This window comes from Brachyhypopomus gauderio, chromosome 4 (genome assembly GCF_052324685.1).
Source record: "Brachyhypopomus gauderio isolate BG-103 chromosome 4, BGAUD_0.2, whole genome shotgun sequence".
In the NCBI taxonomy this organism is placed as follows: Eukaryota; Metazoa; Chordata; class Actinopteri; order Gymnotiformes; family Hypopomidae; genus Brachyhypopomus; species Brachyhypopomus gauderio.
This window is the reverse complement of record NC_135214.1, coordinates 13,856,915-13,877,572: the sequence shown is the minus strand read 5'-3', so window position 1 is coordinate 13,877,572 and position 20,658 is coordinate 13,856,915. Positions and strand designations below refer to the sequence as shown.

The 20,658-nt window shown below is 44.6% G+C and overlaps 3 protein-coding genes across 9 annotated transcripts; 2 read left to right on the top strand and 1 right to left on the bottom strand.

Annotated features, from left to right (window-relative positions):
• The first annotated feature begins 2,091 nt into the window (after nucleotides 1-2,091).
• On the top strand, nucleotides 2,092-9,030 carry plcd4b (phospholipase C, delta 4b). 2 transcript variants are annotated; one of them, XM_077002434.1, is made up of 16 exons: nucleotides 2,092-2,219; nucleotides 3,130-3,168; nucleotides 3,267-3,422; nucleotides 3,889-4,117; nucleotides 4,285-4,414; nucleotides 4,941-5,172; nucleotides 5,482-5,683; nucleotides 5,882-6,026; nucleotides 6,125-6,277; nucleotides 6,663-6,821; nucleotides 7,391-7,547; nucleotides 7,731-7,847; nucleotides 8,053-8,231; nucleotides 8,320-8,452; nucleotides 8,647-8,796; nucleotides 8,895-9,030. In XM_077002434.1, exons 2-16 carry the CDS (start codon nucleotides 3,147-3,149, stop codon nucleotides 9,002-9,004), a joined length of 2,274 nt encoding a protein of 757 aa, XP_076858549.1. In that variant the 5' UTR covers nucleotides 2,092-2,219; nucleotides 3,130-3,146; the 3' UTR covers nucleotides 9,005-9,030. The 2 variants fall into 2 exon arrangements, with proteins under 2 accessions (XP_076858549.1, XP_076858548.1); XM_077002433.1 differs by having other exon boundaries at nucleotides 8,647-9,004.
• Nucleotides 9,031-9,140: 110 nt separating this feature from the next.
• On the bottom strand, nucleotides 9,141-16,425 carry znf142 (zinc finger protein 142). 3 transcript variants are annotated; one of them, XM_077002430.1, is made up of 8 exons: nucleotides 16,301-16,425; nucleotides 15,579-15,810; nucleotides 15,255-15,469; nucleotides 14,245-15,069; nucleotides 13,963-14,140; nucleotides 11,002-13,873; nucleotides 10,712-10,817; nucleotides 9,141-10,532 (listed from the first exon to the last, which is right to left on the bottom strand). In XM_077002430.1, the coding sequence occupies exons 3-8, from the start codon at nucleotides 15,430-15,432 to the stop codon at nucleotides 10,048-10,050; spliced, it is 4,644 nt and encodes a 1,547-aa protein (XP_076858545.1). In that variant the 5' UTR covers nucleotides 15,433-15,469; nucleotides 15,579-15,810; nucleotides 16,301-16,425; the 3' UTR covers nucleotides 9,141-10,047. The 3 variants fall into 3 exon arrangements, with proteins under 3 accessions (XP_076858545.1, XP_076858544.1, XP_076858547.1); XM_077002429.1 differs by having other exon boundaries at nucleotides 16,291-16,410; XM_077002432.1 differs by lacking the exon at nucleotides 16,301-16,425 and adding an exon at nucleotides 16,018-16,148.
• A 67-nt stretch (nucleotides 16,426-16,492) lies between these two features.
• Nucleotides 16,493-20,629, top strand: bcs1l (BCS1 ubiquinol-cytochrome c reductase complex chaperone). Of its 4 annotated transcripts, XR_013130418.1 has the most exons (9): nucleotides 16,493-16,760; nucleotides 16,937-17,325; nucleotides 17,622-17,761; nucleotides 18,068-18,262; nucleotides 18,345-18,408; nucleotides 19,036-19,208; nucleotides 19,375-19,492; nucleotides 19,719-20,044; nucleotides 20,270-20,629. XR_013130418.1 is itself a non-coding variant. In XM_077002437.1 (8 exons), exons 2-8 carry the CDS (start codon nucleotides 17,006-17,008, stop codon nucleotides 19,969-19,971), a joined length of 1,263 nt encoding a protein of 420 aa, XP_076858552.1. In that variant the 5' UTR covers nucleotides 16,493-16,760; nucleotides 16,937-17,005; the 3' UTR covers nucleotides 19,972-20,113. The 4 variants fall into 4 exon arrangements, 3 of the variants coding, with proteins under 3 accessions (XP_076858552.1, XP_076858554.1, XP_076858553.1); XM_077002437.1 differs by lacking the exon at nucleotides 20,270-20,629 and having other exon boundaries at nucleotides 19,719-20,113; XM_077002439.1 differs by lacking the exons at nucleotides 16,493-16,760; nucleotides 16,937-17,325; nucleotides 20,270-20,629 and adding an exon at nucleotides 17,952-17,985 and having other exon boundaries at nucleotides 17,651-17,761; nucleotides 19,719-20,113.
• The last annotated feature ends 29 nt before the right edge of the window (nucleotides 20,630-20,658 follow it).

Below are 20,658 nucleotides of genomic sequence, written 5' to 3'. Positions count from 1 at the left end.
CCTGTTAAGAGAACTGATGCACTGACCATTGAACAATCACCCATGCTCCATTATCATCCTACAAATAAAACTGTGGCTAATATACTTAAACACTACAGAATCATTCAGGATGATGCAGAGGTCACACCCCTTCTTAAGGATCCTCCAGAAATATAGGAGACCAAAGCATCAAAGACATGCTTATCAACAGTGAGCTCAGTCAGATAATTACCACAGTACTGTAGACTGCAGCTGCTCTAGCATGTGCTATATGCCTATTTATTAACACAGCCTCTGCGGTTGTCCTTTCCTCATCATGCATTGCTGCAGGAGTTGTCTGTTGTATTTCTTGAAATCAGATGTGATCGGCTTTACATTGGGGAAACCAGGAGAAGGCTCGATGATTGTTTTTGACAGCAGCACCTGCAGCTCAGGTTGCACAGGTAGTCCAGCTCCTCCCGAACAGCTCATCCATGTATATGTCATCACACGAGGGGTTTGCTGGGTCTCCTAGCACAGTCTCAAGAGCAGGGAAGGGATGACACGGGCCATTACACAAGGAGAGCTGGACTAAGCAAAAGAAGTTCATCGTTCCAGTAACAGGACCGGGGGAGGAGCACTACCAGTGCTCTCCAGTCTGCATTTGATGTGCATGTTTCGGACTCAACTGTCAGAAACAGACTTCATGAATGCACCATAAGGGCATGGTGTCCTTTAGCGGGACTTGTGTGGTGGCTTGATTGGCATTCCAACTCCAGAATTAGCGCCCTGTTTTCTTTATAGATGAGAGCAGGTTCACAATGACTCACATGTGATGTGACAGACTTGAGAGAGAGAGAGAGAGAGAGAGAGAGAGAGAGCGAGAGAGTCAAAATTGCCATGAAATATACACTATGTTGAAATTTGCACTGTAATTCTGACTGCAGTTCTGACTACCAGTGACTGACAAGTGGTGCAGAGCAATTGATGTGCCACTGTATTGAACACAGAAACAATGAGGGAAATGGCAGGGAACACTATTGAAAGAACACCACTACAGCTGGGCCTGTGAATCAGGTTCATGCTCAACGTCACCTCCAGTTTGTATGGAAGTATTGTAATTGCACACCGGAGGATTGGGAAAACATGCCTTCTCAGACAAATCCAGGTTCATGCTGCATAAAGTGGACGTATAATGGCATGTATGCCACCAAAAGCGTGAGAACAGACTGATCAGACAACCATAGGCCACACTCAAGGCGGTGGTGGCAGTGTACATGTCTGGGGGATGGTTTCCTGGCATGATCTTGGAAAAGTAATACAACCACAGGAGTCTCTGAACACCAACGGGTACTTGGCAACCCTAACAGTTCATGTCCACCCGTGCATATTGACTTCCTTCACTTATCAACCAAATAACTCCCTACCTCACCACACAAGGGTGGTTATATACTCCTCGTCCCAGTGATGAGAGAGGTGGATGGGGACATGACCCCCAAGCTGAAGAATTTCCTCCAACAGATCCCAGAAATGTCATCAGTCTCAGTCCAGAGTAGCACAGTCTTAGGTTATGGTATTCTGCACCCTCTGGTAGAAGCCCTGAGAGAGAGGAAAAAGATATGACCACCCACTGGAAGGATTGGATTTTTTAAAGTATCTGCAGTGCACAGTGTTTAAAACTGTAGAGGGTTTCCAGAGAAACAGGATTATAAATCAATGCAGAATGAAAACAGAATATCAACAACAAATGTGAAGGACATCTGTACTTTATGTCCGGGACCTTGCGTGCAACACTGCTACTTTTACTCATAAAAATTGACTGGTTATTAATATCTGTCTTACTTAATGTTGTCTTTTTTATTTTCCTCTTTTTAATTCTTGTCATAAGAAATCAGCTGCAGCCTTTTAACATCTTTTTTTTTTTACATCTATTGAACTTAAAACTCAATACTTGAAGATGTGACCTTAAGACAAGTTGAAGATATACTAAGAATATTTTGTGGGTAGGACTGAATCAATACAGAATGAAAGAAGATCATGATCAACAGATTGGTGGCTGATGGAATAAACATAAAGGGAGGGTGGGAGGGGCGAGCAGAGAAGAGGGAGGGATTAGGAAGGAGGCAGCGTTGAATCCACTCTCCCCGCATTTCTCTCAGCATAGCAGAAAGCCTGGGCTCCCTAGACACACCCTGGTTCCCAAGTCACCAGTAGCGTTTCTTCCATCACAGGTCTGCATCGAGAGGACACTTTCCAGTCTGGTGAGTACTGTTGCTCACTGCCTTCTGGCTTCACATCCATTCCTGTTTGGAAGGAATTATCACTCTCAGCTGTAGCCGACTGCCAGGTGGCTGCCTTAGTAGAGCAGATGTGGTCGGGATGTAACTTTGTCCCTGCCTGCAGTTTAGTAAAGGGATCACATTACAGCAGGGAAGAAGGAACCTGTTAGGTCACAGTTATTGTATGCCTGTGTAGTTTTGTCTTTTTCTCATATACATTGTCCATCGTTTAGAGGACTGTAAAAAGGAAACGACATAAGGCGTTCTTGTGATGATGTACTGTGCGTTCATTGCTGCTCCTGCTTGGTGTATTCCATCAGTTCGTACGGTAGTCAAGTTAGTGGTGTTTTTATTCACCAAATATCAAGAACATTTAAAAAGTTGAGTGTTGATATAATCTTCCCCTGTTTTGAATTAAATAAGTAAAATTCCATTGTTTTCCATGTAAGAAGCAGTATGCCATAATTGTATGGAACACTATTAAGACACCGGAGAGGTCCCACATGCTCCAATAGTATACTTTCCTTCTGGAGATAGTTTCATTTTCATTGTGATATGTTTGGTTCTGTGCTCAACCTCCAGAGATTCCCCATTCATGCTGCCTCAGCACCAAGGTAAGGGCTTGGACTGACAGACCAGCTAAACTGGGTTTCAATTAGGGACCAATTTCAGAAATGGCTCACTGTGTGGGATTTTTAATCTCAGCTCACATGTATTTCTAGGGAGTGCTTCATCATTGTGTTTGAGTCACTGGTGAGCTGAGCTGTGATTATGTGCCTTACTGAAAAAAAAACATGTTCTATGTTTAGTTGCTGATCTGAACAAAAATTTGCATTAACAAAGATGAAGGATGATAAAAGCAAAATCAGTTAAAGAGTGTTCATTTCCACAGATAAACCTGTGTGGAAAATGGGATCTCCCCAGAAACGCTGTAAGTCCTAACCCCATACTCATCCCAAGCACTTTTAACATGTAAGGACGTGTAAGGATGTCAGACATGCTTCATGGACGTGTGTCATCCTATTTCAGGTTCCCAGATTGAGGCCAGTCTTGAAATGATGAAGGCTGGAAGCGTCCTTCGCAAAGCAAAGTCACACATTTGGAGAAACCGTCACTACAAACTACAGGACGACTGCAAGACCATTGCATATAAATCCAACTGGGCTTTGAACTCTTATTCGACCTGTAGGTCCTCAGATGTGTCAAATCCTGCTCTGCTCGCATGCATGCTGAAATCCATTAGGTTCATCTTTTTCTGCTGGATTAGTCAGAATTTATGTGGATTAATGTGTAACTCTGGGTACTGCCTGAGACTTACATTTGTATAATCCATAAAAGAGAAGGAAAATACATTTTCATTTTTCTGTTCTGGCGCAATCAATACTTTGATTCTTTGGCATTTTAAATATTATGTTGATTGCAATATTGTACACATAACAACCACAAATGTTACACTGGTCTCCGGTTTCTAAACGTATAGGTTCACTGATTTGTAGGGTAATCCTGAGATTTGAAACACTGTTGATTTTAAAAGTGTCTCTCTCGAAAGCTTCAAACGAAAATGGAGTGCTTGCAAGCTTAACCAACAGTGAGCATAACGTGCATTAAGTCCACAGTGTTTCACTATTCCACATTATGGTGTCCTCCCCAGTCTCTGTAGGTGATGTAGAGGCCGTGAGGGAAGGCCATCAGTCAGACGTCTTCCTGAGCATGGCGGCAGAGTTTCCTCCGGAACGCTGTTTCACTCTGGTGTTCCATGGGCGCCGTGGGAACCTGGACCTTGTGGCAGAGTCTGCCGAGGAGGCCCAGGCTTGGATCCAGGGCATGAGGACTCTCATTGAGAACCTGGAAAACATGGACAAAAGGGAGAAACTTGACCAGTATCCTCCTTATGCACACGTCTGATACTCTGTCCCTCTGTCTTTCACAGCAGAGGCAGAGGCATTTTGAAGAGGCCCAGTTCCAAATTCCTTAACAATACTGAGATCAACTTAAATATGAACACTACCACCAGGACATGTTTTCCTTCATTCCGCTGTCTGCTCAGATGGGTCTCTGACTTGTTCATTAAGGCAGACAAAAACAAGGATGGCAGGATTAGCTTTAAGGAGGCTCGGAGGTTGCTGAAGCTTATGAACATGGACATGAATGAAGACCACGCACGGCTTCTTTTCAGGGTGAGGAGAACATCAGATACCACCACAGTTTATGTCCACATACAGTGAATAGGAGACAAAGAAGGACAAAGATGGACAAAGAAGATGGACAATAATGAAAGTTTGCTGATCTGCAGTATGAAGAATATGAACCTGCACAACACTCATCGATATAGATTTGAATGAGACTTAAAACTGTAAACAAAATTAAGCTCATTTTTATTTGGATGCTGTTAGGGTGACACTGAAAGTTACATGTTCCTCTAAGTTTGGGACAAGTAGCCGGCCAATGACCAGTTAGACAGTAATACACTATATGGCTTAATCTTATGAGATCTCCTCCTTCTCTTATTTTTGTAAATTATTTAAGCAAATTTCAACAGTGAGCAGTATACCAAGAATATGTACGTTGAATTTACTGTCTGTTCTACCTTGAAGCATATTTATTTTGTATTTTTTAACCTATAAACATACTTACTAAATGCTGCAAATACAGAACACTGCAGTTCTTTATTTGTGTGTTTCTTTCTCTACTCTTCTGACATAGAGGGCTGATAAGAGCAAAACAGGCATGTTGGAGGGGGACGAATTCATCCTCTTCTACAAGATGCTCACCCAGAGGACCGACGTTCTGGAGCTGTTCCAGGACTACTCCAGCGACGGGGAGACGCTCTCGCACTGTGACCTGGTGGAGTTTCTGCGAGAGGAACAGCTGGAAGGCGAAGGGAGTCACGAACACGCGCTGCAGCTGATCCAGCAGTATGAACCGTCAGACACGGGTACACTCGAGAAAAAAGGCGCTGAGCTTTGCCTTCTGCTGGGGCAAGATATTGTGCTGACCCTCTGAGACGCAACCCAGAGATGCCAATGAAAGGCACAATACTTGTTGACTCCTGATATTGATACTGAGCAAAGAATTCAGTGAAGAAACCATTAGAGTTTATTTAGCTAATGCTACGGCAGTATTTTATAAGAGCTCAGAATAAAACAGCAACACAGCATTCTCTTACATTTATTGAAACATTTTTAAGCAGAAGTGCTTTACTGATTTATTGAATTCATTGTGATTTCTTTTGTGTTCCGGACAGGAAAAACCTGTCACATCATGTCAATCGATGGCTTCCTGATGTATCTGACTTCGGCTGAGGGCTCCATCTACAACTCGGAATACCAGCGCCTCTATCAGGACATGACCCAGCCTATCAATCGTTACTATATCTCCTCCTCACACAACACGTACCTTCTAGAGGACCAGCTGAAAGGCAGGAGCAGCGTGGAGGCCTACATTCAGTAAAACACATCTTCCCTCACCTCGAATACACTACATTGTGTCTTGACTAATTGGCATAACTTTGCCAGGAAAAGTTATTTTATTCTAAAATCCTTCGTATTGAACATATTTATCCTTTATTTTGAAGATATTCAAAACATGTTCAGCACAAGTTTGATTGTTCTGCTGGTGGGTAGAAGCTAACATCTTCTGTGTAGGGCACTGAAGAGAGGCTGCCGGTGCTTGGAGATCGACTGCTGGGATGGTTCAAACGGAGAGCCTGTTGTTTACCACGGACATACTCTCACATCCAAGATTTTCTTTAAAGACGTGGTTACCACAGTGGCAAAATACGCCTTCAAGGTGACTGGTGTTTAACATGATGAATTCAACCAAAGAAAGAATGTGCTCAGTCACTTTGCTTTCTAAATGATCTTTCAATCCACAACTTTGCTTTTCAGGCATCAGAGTACCCTGTAATCTTGTCCATCGAAAACAGGTGTAGCATAGAACAACAGAAAGTCATGGCTCAGATCTTAAAGGATACACTTGGTGACATGTTACTGAAGACTACATTAGATGGCAAGGTTCCTAGTGAGCTGCCATCTCCTGAGGTACGTCAGGATCCAGAACATTTATGTCTTGGCACTGGCCTTAAATACCAATGCCAAACGTTACCCTTTTTCCACTTCGTCACGGATGTCTGATCCCAGACTCAGTCAGACTTTCTTTATTAATTCACAATTCAATAATATTCATGTCTATCATAACAGGATGGTGCAATGTGTGGAAAGGGATGATGCAGCATTAACAATTCAGAGATATCGATCCAGAGAGCCGCTTCACCTAATAGCCTTGGCATAAAAATAGCTTGTACAGTTAGATGCCTTAACTAAATCAATGTTTTGATAGTGTTTTGTAATGCTATGGTTATATATGTTTCATAGAGTTTGTGTTAAACGAGGAAGCATTGCTAGCATTCATGTATGTTTGTTTCAGGAGCTAAAGGGCAAAATCCTGCTGAAAGGTAAGAAGATCGGTGGACTGGAGTGTTTGGAGGTAGACAATCCAATAAGCGGTGAAGCGAGTGATGAAGATGAAGCTTCGGAAACACTCAGGAGCAGTCCGACTACAGACAGCTCACTATCAGAAAGCAAAGTAGGCAAGCCTGCACACACAGCATGGCCGTCACTACGATGTTTACTGCTTCACTCTACTGATGCTTGGAATTGGCACTGGTGTGAAAGGTGTAATACAGCTAAACTGATGTACAGTGGAGAAAGGTGACTTTGACTGTAAATTGAGACAAAATAAAAAAAAAAAAAAAAAATGTTAGCAAGACTATGGTTGGGAACATCAAATGATTACATTAGTATAGTATTAGGGATTAGCAGACTACCAATCCATAGACCCGCAGCTTCTGTTGACCACAGCATTTTATGTGTCTCCCTCCCCCCCACCGAAAAGACTGGACATATAAAGACTAACGACCCTCAGGTGTCGGGTTCCCTATTGGGCCGCACCCACCGAACGAACACGACATCACATTGACAGGACAAACAAAGAATACTGCTGCTGCTGACGGGGGCAGCCAGCAGGGGACCTCCGTATTGTTTTTTAACAGCTACAACCAAACTACAGTGCACTCTCTGAATAAAATACTGCCTGTTTTGCTTCCTTGTATTCAAACACTTCTTTGAAATATATTCTTGTTTGCTGTTGATTAGAAATCCAAGATGAATATATCCAAGGAGATCTCAGACCTTATCATATACTTCAAGAAGGTTCCATTCAGAGGCTTTGAGCACGCGCGTAGCCACGGCAAGCCTTATGAGATCTCCTCCTTCTCTGAGGCCAAGGCTCGCAAATATATCAAGGAAGTCGGTAAGCTCAGAAATCACACTCGGTTTATGTATCACTCTAGGAATCAGCAGTTAATACAGACATCACAATTCAAAAGTATATCAGTTAATGGTAATGATCAATGACTCAACCACAAATCACTTGTTTTCTTTTCATGTGCTGCATGCATTAGTGAAAGCTCTGTGTGTCCACTGTGTCCAATAGGGCGTGATTTTGTTCAGTACAACACAAGGCTGCTGAGCAGAGTGTATCCTAGCGGCCTGAGGACAGACTCTTCAAACTTCTGTCCCCAAGAGATGTGGAATGTAGGATGTCAAATTGGTAAGGACCTACTCTAAAATCACCAGACAAAATCATGTTTACATTCAATTCTTTTAGAGTCATATGAAAAGTGAATACTTTATTTGCATATAATGGGAGTCCTCACCTCTATAGATTGTACAAATGCAGTGAGTGTTGGTAACTTGGACATCAAACTATATTATGTGGTATATAAACTGCATTATTTCATGTCTCTAATCCACAGTGGCTCTTAACTTCCAGACAGCAGGACTAGAGATGGATCTTAATGATGGTCTGTTTAGTCAGAATAACCGTTGTGGGTACGTTCTCAAACCTGACATCCTGCGTAACCGAGTGGAATGTTTCGATCCAGACAGGCCACAGGACCGCAGGGATTACTGTCCCCTCAACCTCGCTATTCAGGCATGACAAGAGTCACAAATCTGTTTATTAACATCCAGCCTTACACAACAGAGAGAAATATGAATAAAGCTATTTCAACTTTTTTTAGGTCATTAGTGGCCAGCAGCTCCCTAAACTAAGCAAGAAAGAGGGCTCAATCGTTGACCCCTTTGTAAGGGTGGAGATCTATGGTGTTCCTGTGGACCAGACCAAACAGGAGACAAAATACGTTGAGAACAATGGTGAGGAAAAGCTGCGATGTTCTCAAGACATATGATAGCGCACAAAAATATTAATTTGTTCATTTGTGCCGTCATGCGGTTTATGCGGATTTGCTAATCTGATCATCCGTCACTTTGTGATGAGGTTTCAGTACTGTCAGCTCCAGAGCATGCATTAGCATGGGTTTCCTTCTGTGTCTCTCTTATGTGTGGAGGATTCAACCCATGCTGGAATGAAACGTTAGAGTTTGTGATCCATACCCCCGAGCTGGCACTCGTGCGCTTTGTCGTGGAAGATTATGATAAGGCATCCAAGAATGATTTTATAGGGCAGTACACGCTGCCTTTCTCCTGCATTCAGACAGGCAAGTCTGCAATTTGGACATTAGGAGTCTCTCTCCACGCCAAAATATACAATTTTATATATGATTTTCCATCGTGTATTGTCTCTGATGTCCTCCAGGGTTTCGCCACATCCATCTTTTATCGAAAGATGGCACCAGCATTTGCCCCTCTTCTCTGTTTGTGCACATTAAAATGACAGAGATCTTTGAGGTTCCCAGAGTCTCCTAGACGTCTTCTGAAGAACGTGCAGAATGACCATCCTGAAGATGCTGAGAGGAATGTCTCCACACATTATTGATTATTCAGTGCTGTTGTGTCTACACACATAAGAATTTAAATACGAGTTCAGAACTCGTACTAATACTGCAATTACGTGTCTTGTTTTAAATGCTTAGCACAAAAAATTCCTCAATGGCAGCCACAACAGAAGAATTTAGTGGTTTAGTCTTGATGTAACTGCTCTTTGTAAGATATATAGACGTAAGTGATTTTCTGGTTTTAAATAGCAATGGATTTTTAAACTGTAGAACTAATGCATGAATACTTTTATGAGTTGTAGACCTTGAAAAATCTATGCAACACGGAGTTCTAGATCCTGTGTAGAAATTTCCAAAATAGATAATTTTAAGTTAAAATTGTAAAATGTTTATTTATTTAAATTGAATTTATTGATATTGTTAACAACGTTTTTGTAGCATTTCAAAGCAAGTCTTCTTGTAGTTATCAACTTCCACTGCAATTTCAGTGTCCTATTATGCCTGCTAATCTTCACATGTAGTCTTACCAGAGGGGGGATATTATTTTGCACACTATAATATTAATATTATTCTGTTTCTCTTTAATTGCAGTACTTTTGTGACATTCTTGTGAAATCCATGAGGGAAAACATATGATAGCTGTATGCTGCCATTTAAGCTATTTATTTATCTCACTGATATTCTCCGAGATGCACTGGTCAGTCCCATTGTAGAGCCAATCACTTCAAATAAAATGGTATCAAATTCCTATAAAGCATGAACATTACTTGCAGCACTAAGCAATATTGTTAACTGTAAATGTGATAAAAGTGCCACTAGTATCACAAGAATGATAAAATATAAAAAACAGTGTAAATAAAATACTGTTTTCGATATTATATATACTCTTTCCATATCGTGATAATGATTTTCCCTTTGAATATACAAGTGTTTGAAAAGGATAAAAGATTCACTTTCAGTTGTATCCCAAGACAAAAGTGTAACTGTCAGGATTGTGTGAGAATAACACAAAGACTAAGATCCTTCAATTTCCGTGACCTCCTCTGCACTGCCTTGCCTTTCTGTGACCTCCTCTTCCTTTGATCCAAGCCGGGCCTCTTGCAGAGGGACCGTGGGGACCTGGGGGTCCTTGTCCACCCCACCGTGCAAGGGCTGGCCTGGATGGTGCCTGCGCAGATGTTTGACCACCTGGAACTTCTGCTTGGCGCGATAGGAGCAGTGCAGGCAGCGGAAGGGCAGCTGATTGGTGTGGGAGAGGTAGTGGTGGCGGAGGCCGGCGGGCCAGCGGAACCCGCGTCGGCACACGGAACACACGTACGGGCGTTCGTCGCTGTGCCTCTTCTGGTGCGTCTTGAGCAGGAAGCGTGTCTTGAAGGCCTTGCCGCACTTCTCGCAGACGAAGGAGCGCACGTCCCGATGGCGCGTCTCGCAGTGGACCCGCAGGGCGTCGGCGCGGTTGGTGCGATACTCGCATTCCTCGCACGCGTACAATTTGGCTCCTTGCAAAAGGAGGATTAAGAACATGTTAAGCACCCCGATTTCATACGGTACATGAGAAGGGCAATACAAAGAACCTGCGTGGCGTAAGAACTACTGTTTCTATTGATAATACAGTACATATTCAAAATATTCAAAAGGCACGTGGAAATGTCACTGCATTCGTGAAGAGTACTCATACCCGAATGTTTTGTCATGTGGTACTTCAACTGGTTCACCCATTTGCATTTGTAACCACATTCTGGGCAGAGATATTTGCGTTCGTCCTGGTGAATCCTCATGTGATACTGAAAAAAACAACAATCACTCAATAACAACACAGTGTCCTTTTATATTCTTTAGGTAATCTCCATGACTCTTTAAATGTAAACATTTCACATGCCACGTTTCCCAAAAACTAAATGTTCAAAGTAAATGTGAACACCGGCCATCGGTTGTTGCTACGCCGACCTCGTTGCTGGTGTTTCATACCTTCAGTCGAGACGGATCAGCACAGGTGTAGCTACACTTCTCACAGTGGTAGGGTTTCTCCCCTGTGTGGATGCGGATGTGCCAGGTGATCTTCTGCCTGTTACGGGTGGAGAAGTCGCACTCCGTGCACTTGTAGAGGCAGGTGCCTCCATGGGAACGGACGTGCTGGTCAAACACAAGCTGATGTGAGCAAGAGAAGCCACAAACGTCACACCTGAGAGTTTTTTCCGCTTGATCTTCCCCCTCGTGCTCTTCCAAGATGTGCTGGATTAGAAGCAGCCTCTTTCCAGAGGTGAACGGACAATCCGGGCACTGGTGCGTGGGAGAGGTCTTACGCTGCTTCTCCGGAGCAGGCTGCGATCCCCGTGAGCCAGCGCCCCGCTTTTGAGGATGTTCACGCTGCGTGTGGTCCTTGAGCTTGGCCCGGCTGGAGCAGAAGAAGTCACAGCGGGCGCAGTCGTGACTGCTGGGCGTCTGGTGAGTGCGCTTGCAATGCTGCCTCAAGGCGATTTCGGAGCTGAACCGGGCCTCGCACCGACCGCAGGGGTGCAGCAGCTCCCCCGTGTGGCAGCTGAGGGTGTGGCGTCCGACGTCGGTCGGGTTGTAGCCTTTGTAGTCGCACAGGGCGCAGAAGTGCGTGGCCCGCTTGTCGTGGATGCGCTGGCGGTGCAGACGCAGCTTGGACGAGGTGCCGAACGTGTGAGCGCACAGCTCGCACCGGTGCCTCCCCACGCCCGTGTGTATGGACTCGTGGGCGTCCAGGCGGTGGCGCCGTGCCGTGCTGAAATCGCAGAAGCGACAGCTGAAGGGACGAAGGCCCTCGTGCCTCAGGGCCACGTGCTGCGTCATGCATCTCTCCTGCTTACACGTGAAGGAACAGAGCCTGCAGCACAGCTGCGCCCTCTTACCCCTCTTGATCTCCGTTTCTCTGCTGTGAATCAGGAAGTGATGCTTCAGTGACTTCTCGGACCTGGCCACGAAGGAACAGAGCTGGCACTGCGTCTCCCCGGGCCTCAGACAGCCCCGCTTCTGGTGGCTCGCCAGCGCCCTCTTCTGGTGGCAAACGAACGGACAGCTCGGACAGGATAATCGCTTTTTGCTCCATGCTGCTTTCTCTCCCAAGTGCCCTGTAGTGTTTCCTGTGTCTTGCTCCTCCTCGTCCTCACAGTCTGTCTCACTATGCTGATCCTCTGGCTCCGAGCCAATCGCAGTAAGCTGTCTTTTAGATGCGCGTTTGGAGCAGGTGGCACAGTGGCGGTCTATTGTGGCCTTTCTGCTACATGAAAAGGAACATATTTTGCAGGTGAACTTGCCACCATCGTCATGATAATCACATATTTCCACATTTGACAAGCTCAGGGACTCGGAACCATCAGTCGTCTCCTTGTTCTCTGAGCCAGCGTCTGCCATTTTATCTTCCTGTGCGAGCTCCCGTGTCTCCTCCTCATACGGACCTGTCCCTGTGACAGGTGACAACTTATGCTCAGTGTTTGTTTTATTCTGTCCCTGTGCAGTGCCATCAGGCCTGGTGTTCTCGGGAAACATTGTTTTTTTCTTCTTCTGCAGTACACGGCACTTCCTTAAACGGTGCGTGTTAAAGGAGCGCAGCTGTTTGAAGCGTAAGCCGCAGTCCTGACACTGGAGCGCAGCCTTCATCACCTGGCAGGAGGACCTGCAGTGCCGCACCAACGCCGCGTGTTTACGGGTCACGTACGAGCAGCGGTCACACCGGTAGATGTCGTTTTGTGTCTGGACCACCATCATCTGCACTCTACCCTCCAGGATCAGGACCTCCGCTTGGTCTTTGTCCCGCCTCCTCATGGCCTGAAGCAAAGTTTCTGAACCTCCAGTCTGACCTGCATGGTCCGAGGAAGAGGAGGAGGCTAATTGATTGGCTGTTGAGGTTTGGGGTTCGTCCTCCAAAATCTCATTTGCTCTGTATAATAACTGCTCGTTAGTTGTACTGCCATCCTCATAGCCTGACATGGCAACATCTTCCTCTTCACTTACAGTCTCCAGAGAGATCTGAGGGACATCACATGGCATGTGAGACTCAGGAGCGGCATCTATAGACACAGTCATGGCTGCGACTCCCTCATTTTCTGTCTCGGTATCCAGGGGAGCCATCTGTGGATTTTCAGTGCCTGCTAATGAAGTCAAAATGCCACATTGCTGCTGGCCAAGGACAGCAGCTTGATTTCCAACATTGATCTTATCTGTTTGTGTTTCATCTCTAAGTGAATTAACAGCAAAACTGACCTGGTGTTCTAAGATTGTATTGGCAGTGTCTGAATTATTTGCTGTTTCACACATATGGGGAATATGGCAACTGACTATCATGTTATTTTCCACTTGGTTAGCGTTTTGTGTATTGCCTTCAGAATCCACTGGACTTCCTGACTTTTCCTCAACTGCTCTACGAGGACCTGCAACTTTAACGTAAAAATTCTGCATGACATCCACAGAGTTCTTCTGTCGTTCTTTTTCTGCATACGTCTCCAGCCATTTCACATCCCCGGGCACATACCCATGGACCTTGCGTTTGTGCAGGAACAGCCCGGTGTTGCTAAAGGTGGTGTAGGGGCACAGTGCGCAGCGGAACTCCCTTGTCCGAGTATGTTTGCAATTTTCATGGTTGTGCAGCGCTTGCCGGTACTTTGTTGAATACGCACAGAACTTGCACTGGTAAAGAGGCGGCTGGGGCTCAGCACCTGTAGAGTGTTTAAGCTGCATGTGTTTCTGCAGTTCAGACTTCCGCTTGCAAGTGTAGGCGCACACCTCGCAAATCAAGGTTTTAGCTTGATGACGGAGTTTATGACTGTTCAGCTGGTCGATGCGGTGGCAGCGGTACATGCACTGGTTGCACTTGTACCTGTGACAGAACAAGACATCGTGTTACATGTCATATGTGTTATGAAGTGTTATAAATGTTGCTGAAAACAGATCAAGAGCCTAACACACCGGAGATCACCAGTGTGTTTGCGCATGTGCACGTTCAGATAATGTTTCCACTTGGTGACATAGCCACATTCTGAGCACATATGTTGTTTGTCATCAGAATGCGTCAGCATGTGCTTGGAGAGATACGTCTCGTCCCGGCATCTGAAGTCACACAGCGCACATTTGTGGGGCTTTTCGCCTGTGAATAAATGCATTTGTTTTGTGAATAATATCTCAAACAAACAAAAATGTACATTTCAAATGAACGGAACAAAAGCAGAAGGCATAAAGAGGTGAGCTCACCCGTGTGCATCAGCACGTGTCTCTTCAGGACTCTTTTGTGCGCGGTCACAAAGCTGCACTCCTGACACCTGTGCGTCTTCTCGTTGGCGTGAAGATGGCCGACGTGCTGCTCAAACTCCACTGGGTTGAAGGTGCTGAAGGAGCAGAAGCTACAGCCGATGCGTGTCTCGCCCACGTGGCCCTGTCTTTTGTGCTGCTGGAAGAGGCTCTTGTTGGAGCAGGCGAAGCTGCACAGCGTGCAGTGAAAAGCCTGATGGGTCCGGAAGTGGGCCTCCATGTCCTCCCGGGTACCGAACAGCGCGCTGCAGGCGTGGTGACGGCACTCCGTGGCTCTGACGCCGTGCACGTCGGACACGTGCTTCTGTAGCTGCTTTTTCCCCGTGCACTGAAAGGAGCATCCCTGCTGGAAGCAGAGCAGGGCCTGGCCGTCGCTCGTCGTGTGATGGGCCTTCATGTGGCTCTTCAACGCCTGACTCTGCCGAAAGCTCTTCTGGCAGGTGGGGCAGGCGTACAGGTCTGGGGTGCCGGCGTCTTCGCCTTGGTGGCCGTGCACGCTGACGAGGTGGCGCCGGAGCGTGTTGCGTTCCACCGCGCTGTACTCGCACAGGTGACAGCGGTGGAGCTTCTCGCCGGACTCGCGGAGCATGTGCACACGCAGCTTGCTCTTGCTGGTGAAGTAGTGCTTGCAGGTGGGGCACTGCAGGCTGGGGTCAGGAAAATGGAGACGCATGTGCTCCATCAGGTGTGAGCGGGTCTTAAAGCAACGCCGGCATTCCGTGCATATGTGAGTGCGAAACATGTGCTCTGTACCCTCTTCTACGTGATCTGCAATAAACAAATAATGTGAGAATAATAATCTACGCCGTATATTACCTGCCCAGAGGCTGCTTTAATTAAGGAGAGTGTTAATTAACAATAGTATTACAATATAATAACAAAAATATAAGGAAAATAAAATATAATGCAGCGTTTTTGAAATAAGGTACTTTTAATTAACCCTTTGTGCTCACCTTGGCTGGAGGGCAGAGTTGCATGTCCCTTGAGGACCTTTACTCTTTTGTCTTTCTTTTTCTTTCTTTCGGGGCATGGAATCTCAATATCAACCTCCCCATCTTGAGTCAAACAGTGTTTTTGAACCTTTCTCTTTTTCTGAATTCCACGTTTGTTTTTCTTATCTAATGTACTCATATTGACTTTCTCCTTCTTACCAGCTATTTAAGAATTTCTTCAGGAAAAAAGAGGGGAATAAACAGATTTTATTAAACAAACAATTATGTGGCTGGTCTTTTTTGGTGGATTATTGCCGCTTTCATAAGAACACATGTGCAGCTTACCCTATTTGAAACTTCTATCACACAATTATCCAGCTGTATGCTGTATGAACATGTTCTTTATTGCACTGGCCTATTTTTTGTTCTTTCATCTTGAAACTGATGTTAATCACTAACTGGTAAATCCTTAAATCACTGAATGGAGGATGGATGTTCACAAGAGAAGCTCAGAACATGCAGGTGTCCATGACTGAGTCAGACCTCTCTATATGCCACAATACTTCCACAGGCAAACCTGCAAATTATGAAATGAGATTATTAGTTAAGAACTGCAGATAATTCTATACTACAAAAGAAAATAATAAAACAAAATAAAGGGTTAAAAACATGCCACAATGATTTTCACTTTGACTTTATGCACTGTTTAACTAGCTATCTACGTTTTAAACAAATGAAAAAGGTGACCAAATAAAGACCATTATCTACGCTTTTAAGAGCATACCGTGATATTAAACAACGATGACACCTTGTGAGTCCGCTGAAATGTAACTTAACTAATACCGAAACAGAATGAAGACCTACTGCCTCCGTTTTCGGACGTATTCACTCTGGAAAACAACGCATTTTCAGCGGGCTAGGCCATCTAATGTTATCATCTATCAAGCTAGCACACTCTCCTTGTTTACATAATGAGAGTTTGTAAAAAGAACAGGATTCAGCAGAATACCCGATACCCGCTGCCAGTTACATTCTAGTTAATTGATGTTTTTATTACCTTCACTTACGCTGTTGATGAAACGTCGTGCAAGCGGCGCCATTTCTGTTTCATTACTGCTACTGCTATTCTCGCACTCCACGCTGGAAGAAGTTAACTTGCTGCCGCGTAAACGTTTAAATTTTAATTTAAGACGAGCGATTATAATTTTTATTTCTTATGACACGCAGGTCTAATACGTTATTTCGTTTGAACAATGTCTTATTAACATGTTATGTTGTGGAACTATTTTGGTGGTTTCAGTTTCAGGCGGACACGTTTTCCTGAACAACGGAAGTGTCATGGTGGTCGCCAATGTGATTTGTCCTATGCATTTGCCCAATGAGAAAGCACCGGTGTGGTTCAACAAGGGCTCACTGTACCTCTAACTTACTGACTCTAACAGCAATCATGGATTTATTTAACCTGTTTTATGCAACCACTGAGATGTGTTGCTAGCTAGGGCTTGGCGAGATGATCATTCCATTAAAGTAAGTTCATTCAAGGTAAATTACATAGGGTACTAGCTAGTTAGCTATCTGGTTAACGTAACTGAACAACCCTTAAATATAGTTTTGAAAGAATGTTTGTCCTGTTTCATAGTCTTGTTAAATATCTAGCTACCCTGGCTAGTATAAACGGGTGTTTCTGATATTTTTCTTTGTAGAGCGCTCAGAAGAGGCAATCATAACTATTGCCCCTGATCCCGAGGTAAAACGTTTAGTACGCTTTGACAATGCCCCTGTCTGACTTCCTTGGCGCACTGAAGGACAACCCCTACTTCGGGGCTGGCTTTGGGCTTGTTGGTGTCGGCACTGCAATTGCACTGGCCAGGAAGGGGTCCCAGATAGGCATGATCCTCTTCAGGCGTCATTACATGATCACTCTGGAGGTTCCAAGCCGAGATAAGAGCTACCATTGGTTGCTGAGTTGGATTACTAAACATGCCAAGCATACACAGCATCTGAGCGTGGAGACCTCCTACACACAGCACGAGAGCGGACGCATCCGGACGCAGTTTGACTTCCATCCGAGTCCGGGAAACCACATCATTTGGTGAGGCACCACAGGTTCACTCACTAGGTTCTCTAGTTGAGAATCACGGGTGTCAGAAGGGCCTGAGATATCAGAGTTCACCAGTCAAACTCATTGTCAGGATTTTCATGAATATCATTGTGTAGAATTGACTACAGTAGTCCAAACATGAATCAAGCATGACATACTGGCAATACCATGAAAATGATACCATAAGGGCAAAAAGCTGAATGGTAAGATATTGTTGGATGGATATAACCACCAGTTTGGAAGCATAATGAAGGAATAATGTTATGAACAGAGTTGGTCTGTTATAGGTATGGGAGAAAGTGGATAAGAGTGGAGAGGACCAGGGAGAAGCAGATGGTGGACCTGCACACAGGAACTCCTTGGGAATCCGTCACCTTCACAGCCCTGGGCAGAGACAAGCAAATATTCTTCAACATACTTCAGGAAGGTAGGTACCAGTCAGCATTTGGGATGTGTTTAAGTGTTCAATAAAAGCTTGTTTCAATTGCTTTGGGTGTCTGGAATACATGACTTGCAGCAGCAGTTTCTTCTCACAAGTGGAGGACCAGAGTTTGACTCATCACCACTTAGTTTGACTTATCACTTATCATCCCTTTATTAAGTCTGACATGTTTCAGCAGTGGGATTTCAAGCCTGAACTGAATATCTGTGGTACGTGGCAATACTGCCCTTTATTAATTCGTCAGAGTTTTTATTCCGAGTTCACTGATGCATCAACCGCTTGCTTGTGCAGCACGAGAGCTGGCTCTGAAGCAGGAGGAGGGCCGCACCGTGATGTACACTGCCATGGGGGCGGAGTGGAGGCCCTTTGGGTTCCCACGGCGACGACGCCCCTTGTCCTCCGTCGTCCTGGAGAATGGGGTGGCAGAGAGGATTGTGGATGATGTGAAGGAATTTATAAGCAATCCGAAGTGGTACATTGACAGAGGTAATACTGTAACATTCGATAGGTCTTTCGATCTGTGTATTATGAGTGTCGGGATATTAGTGGTTTTGTTTGTTTGTTGTAGGCATTCCATACAGAAGGGGATATCTGCTATATGGGCCTCCAGGCTGTGGAAAGAGCAGCTTCATGTGAGACTTTCATCACTATATAACTTTGCTAGAGTTACTAAAATCCCAGCAGTACAAATGCATAATCCAGCAATATCAGAGAATCGACCAAGAATGATCAAACAGCATGTGGAGAGAAAGCAATACCTGACATGACAAATTGCTCAGAAGAGTATTTTATTTCTTGCACTAACAAGCTCAGGGGGTGTCTGTGTTGCACCTTATTGTGTCCATCAGACAGACCAGGAATATATAATCATTGCATGGAGAAAAAGAACTCTCCTTGGTAACCTCAAGCTTCATTAGGTTTTATGAACCTAATGGCATTAGTGGCAGCATAATACAAATTCAACCACTCCTGCAGAATCTTGAGAAATAGGGAGAGGTAGCTGTAAGCAACAACTACAATTCTTTCTGAGATGAATCTCAGAAAATAACTCGCAGGTACAGTTTGTCTCCTATGCAGACTGTCAGTAATTATCACGCAATGTCAAAAATAAGACTTCCATAACGTACTGCAAGTATAACATATAATCAGAGCATTTTTTAATGCAGTGTTTCTCATAAATACTGATTCAACTTTGGTCACAGGTCATGTGAGTGTAGGAGTGTTCTGAATATTTCTGGGCTTTGGCTTGTGTCTTTTAGAACGGCCCTGGCTGGGGAGCTGGGCTATAGTATATGTCTGATGAGTCTGAGCGACCGCAGTCTGTCGGACGACCGCCTGAACCACCTGCTGAGCGTGGCTCCCCAGCAGAGCATCATTCTGCTGGAGGACGTGGACGCTGCCTTCGTCAGTCGCGACCTGCTGCCCACTGACAGTACGTCTACGTTGGGACGCATCTTGTGCACCCGATCATCTGATTTTTCAACGTGCACGTATTTATTAAATGTTCGCTGTGTTGTTGGTGAAGCAAGCCTGTTTCATTTAGTAATGCATAAATGTCTTCTGTTTTTTTGACTGGACGTTGGGTTTGATGTTCACAGACCCGATGGCCTACCAGGGTATGGGAAGACTCACATTTAGTGGACTTCTTAATGCTTTAGATGGAGTGGCCTCTTCAGAGGCCAGAATTGTGTTCATGACCACTAATTTCATTGACAGGTAAGGGGAAAATGAGTGAATAATAGTATATAAATACTCCAGTATATAAATGAAAGTATAAAGTATTTACATTTCACAGCATTTATGGGCCTTCCCCTCTGCTTCAACATTACAGTATTACATTTAATTTTGTAATTACATTATGACTTAGTTGTACAGATTTTTCCAAGTGCTAATGTTCTCCATTCGACTTGCTTTTGTTTGCTTAACCCGTCATATGCTGAAGACTTGACCCAGCTCTGATCAGGCCCGGGCGTGTGGACCTGAAGCAGCATGTTGGACACTGTACACACTATCAGCTCACACAGATGTTCCAGAGGTTCTACCCGATGGAGTGTGCGGCCAGCGGGGAGAGATTTGCCAAGTGCGCACTAGCGCTGCACTCCGAGCTCAGTGCGGCTCAAGTTCAGGGACACTTCATGCTTTATAAAATGGACCCTGTTGGCTCTATTGACAATGTTGGAAAAATGAAAGAGTGAGGGCAATGGGAACAGTGGCTTGATTTGCCAAAGAAGAAAAAACAGAATGGACAGATGATGATGGGAACAGATGGTGAGCTTGATATCTTGTGTCTATTTCTTATGCAACACAATATTTGGAAATTAAATCCTAAAATGTGAAGTTTTCCTTCATTATTGAAGTTGAGGATCGTGTTTATATATATATATATATATATATATATATATATATATATATATATATAGTCATACACAGACATCTAAAATAGATGATAAGACTATTGTTGAAGACCTTCAATAGAAAATCTGGTTTATGTAGTGTGATGCTGGGTGGAGACAGGCACGAAGACGGCTTTGGTGTTGACACGGTGGTTTATTTCGTGAAGACAAAGTGAAGTCCGGCGCAATAGCGCAAGCACACGAACACATGTAGCTCACTCAAGCACGAACTTTAGACAAAGACGAGCACAAGACACTGCGCGAACGCACATTAAATAGGTGATAAACACAGACCCTCGTGATCTTGAGACAAGGCACAGGTGAGACTACGAACACGCTCACAGACAACCCACACCCACGGAAGTACATATATGGACACAACGACACGCAGACAACGTAACGGCACGCCCACAGGGAAGGGTCCGGAGCTGTCACTGTGACGTAGACTAATAATGGATTTTTACTATTTTAAATAGTTTTAAATATTTT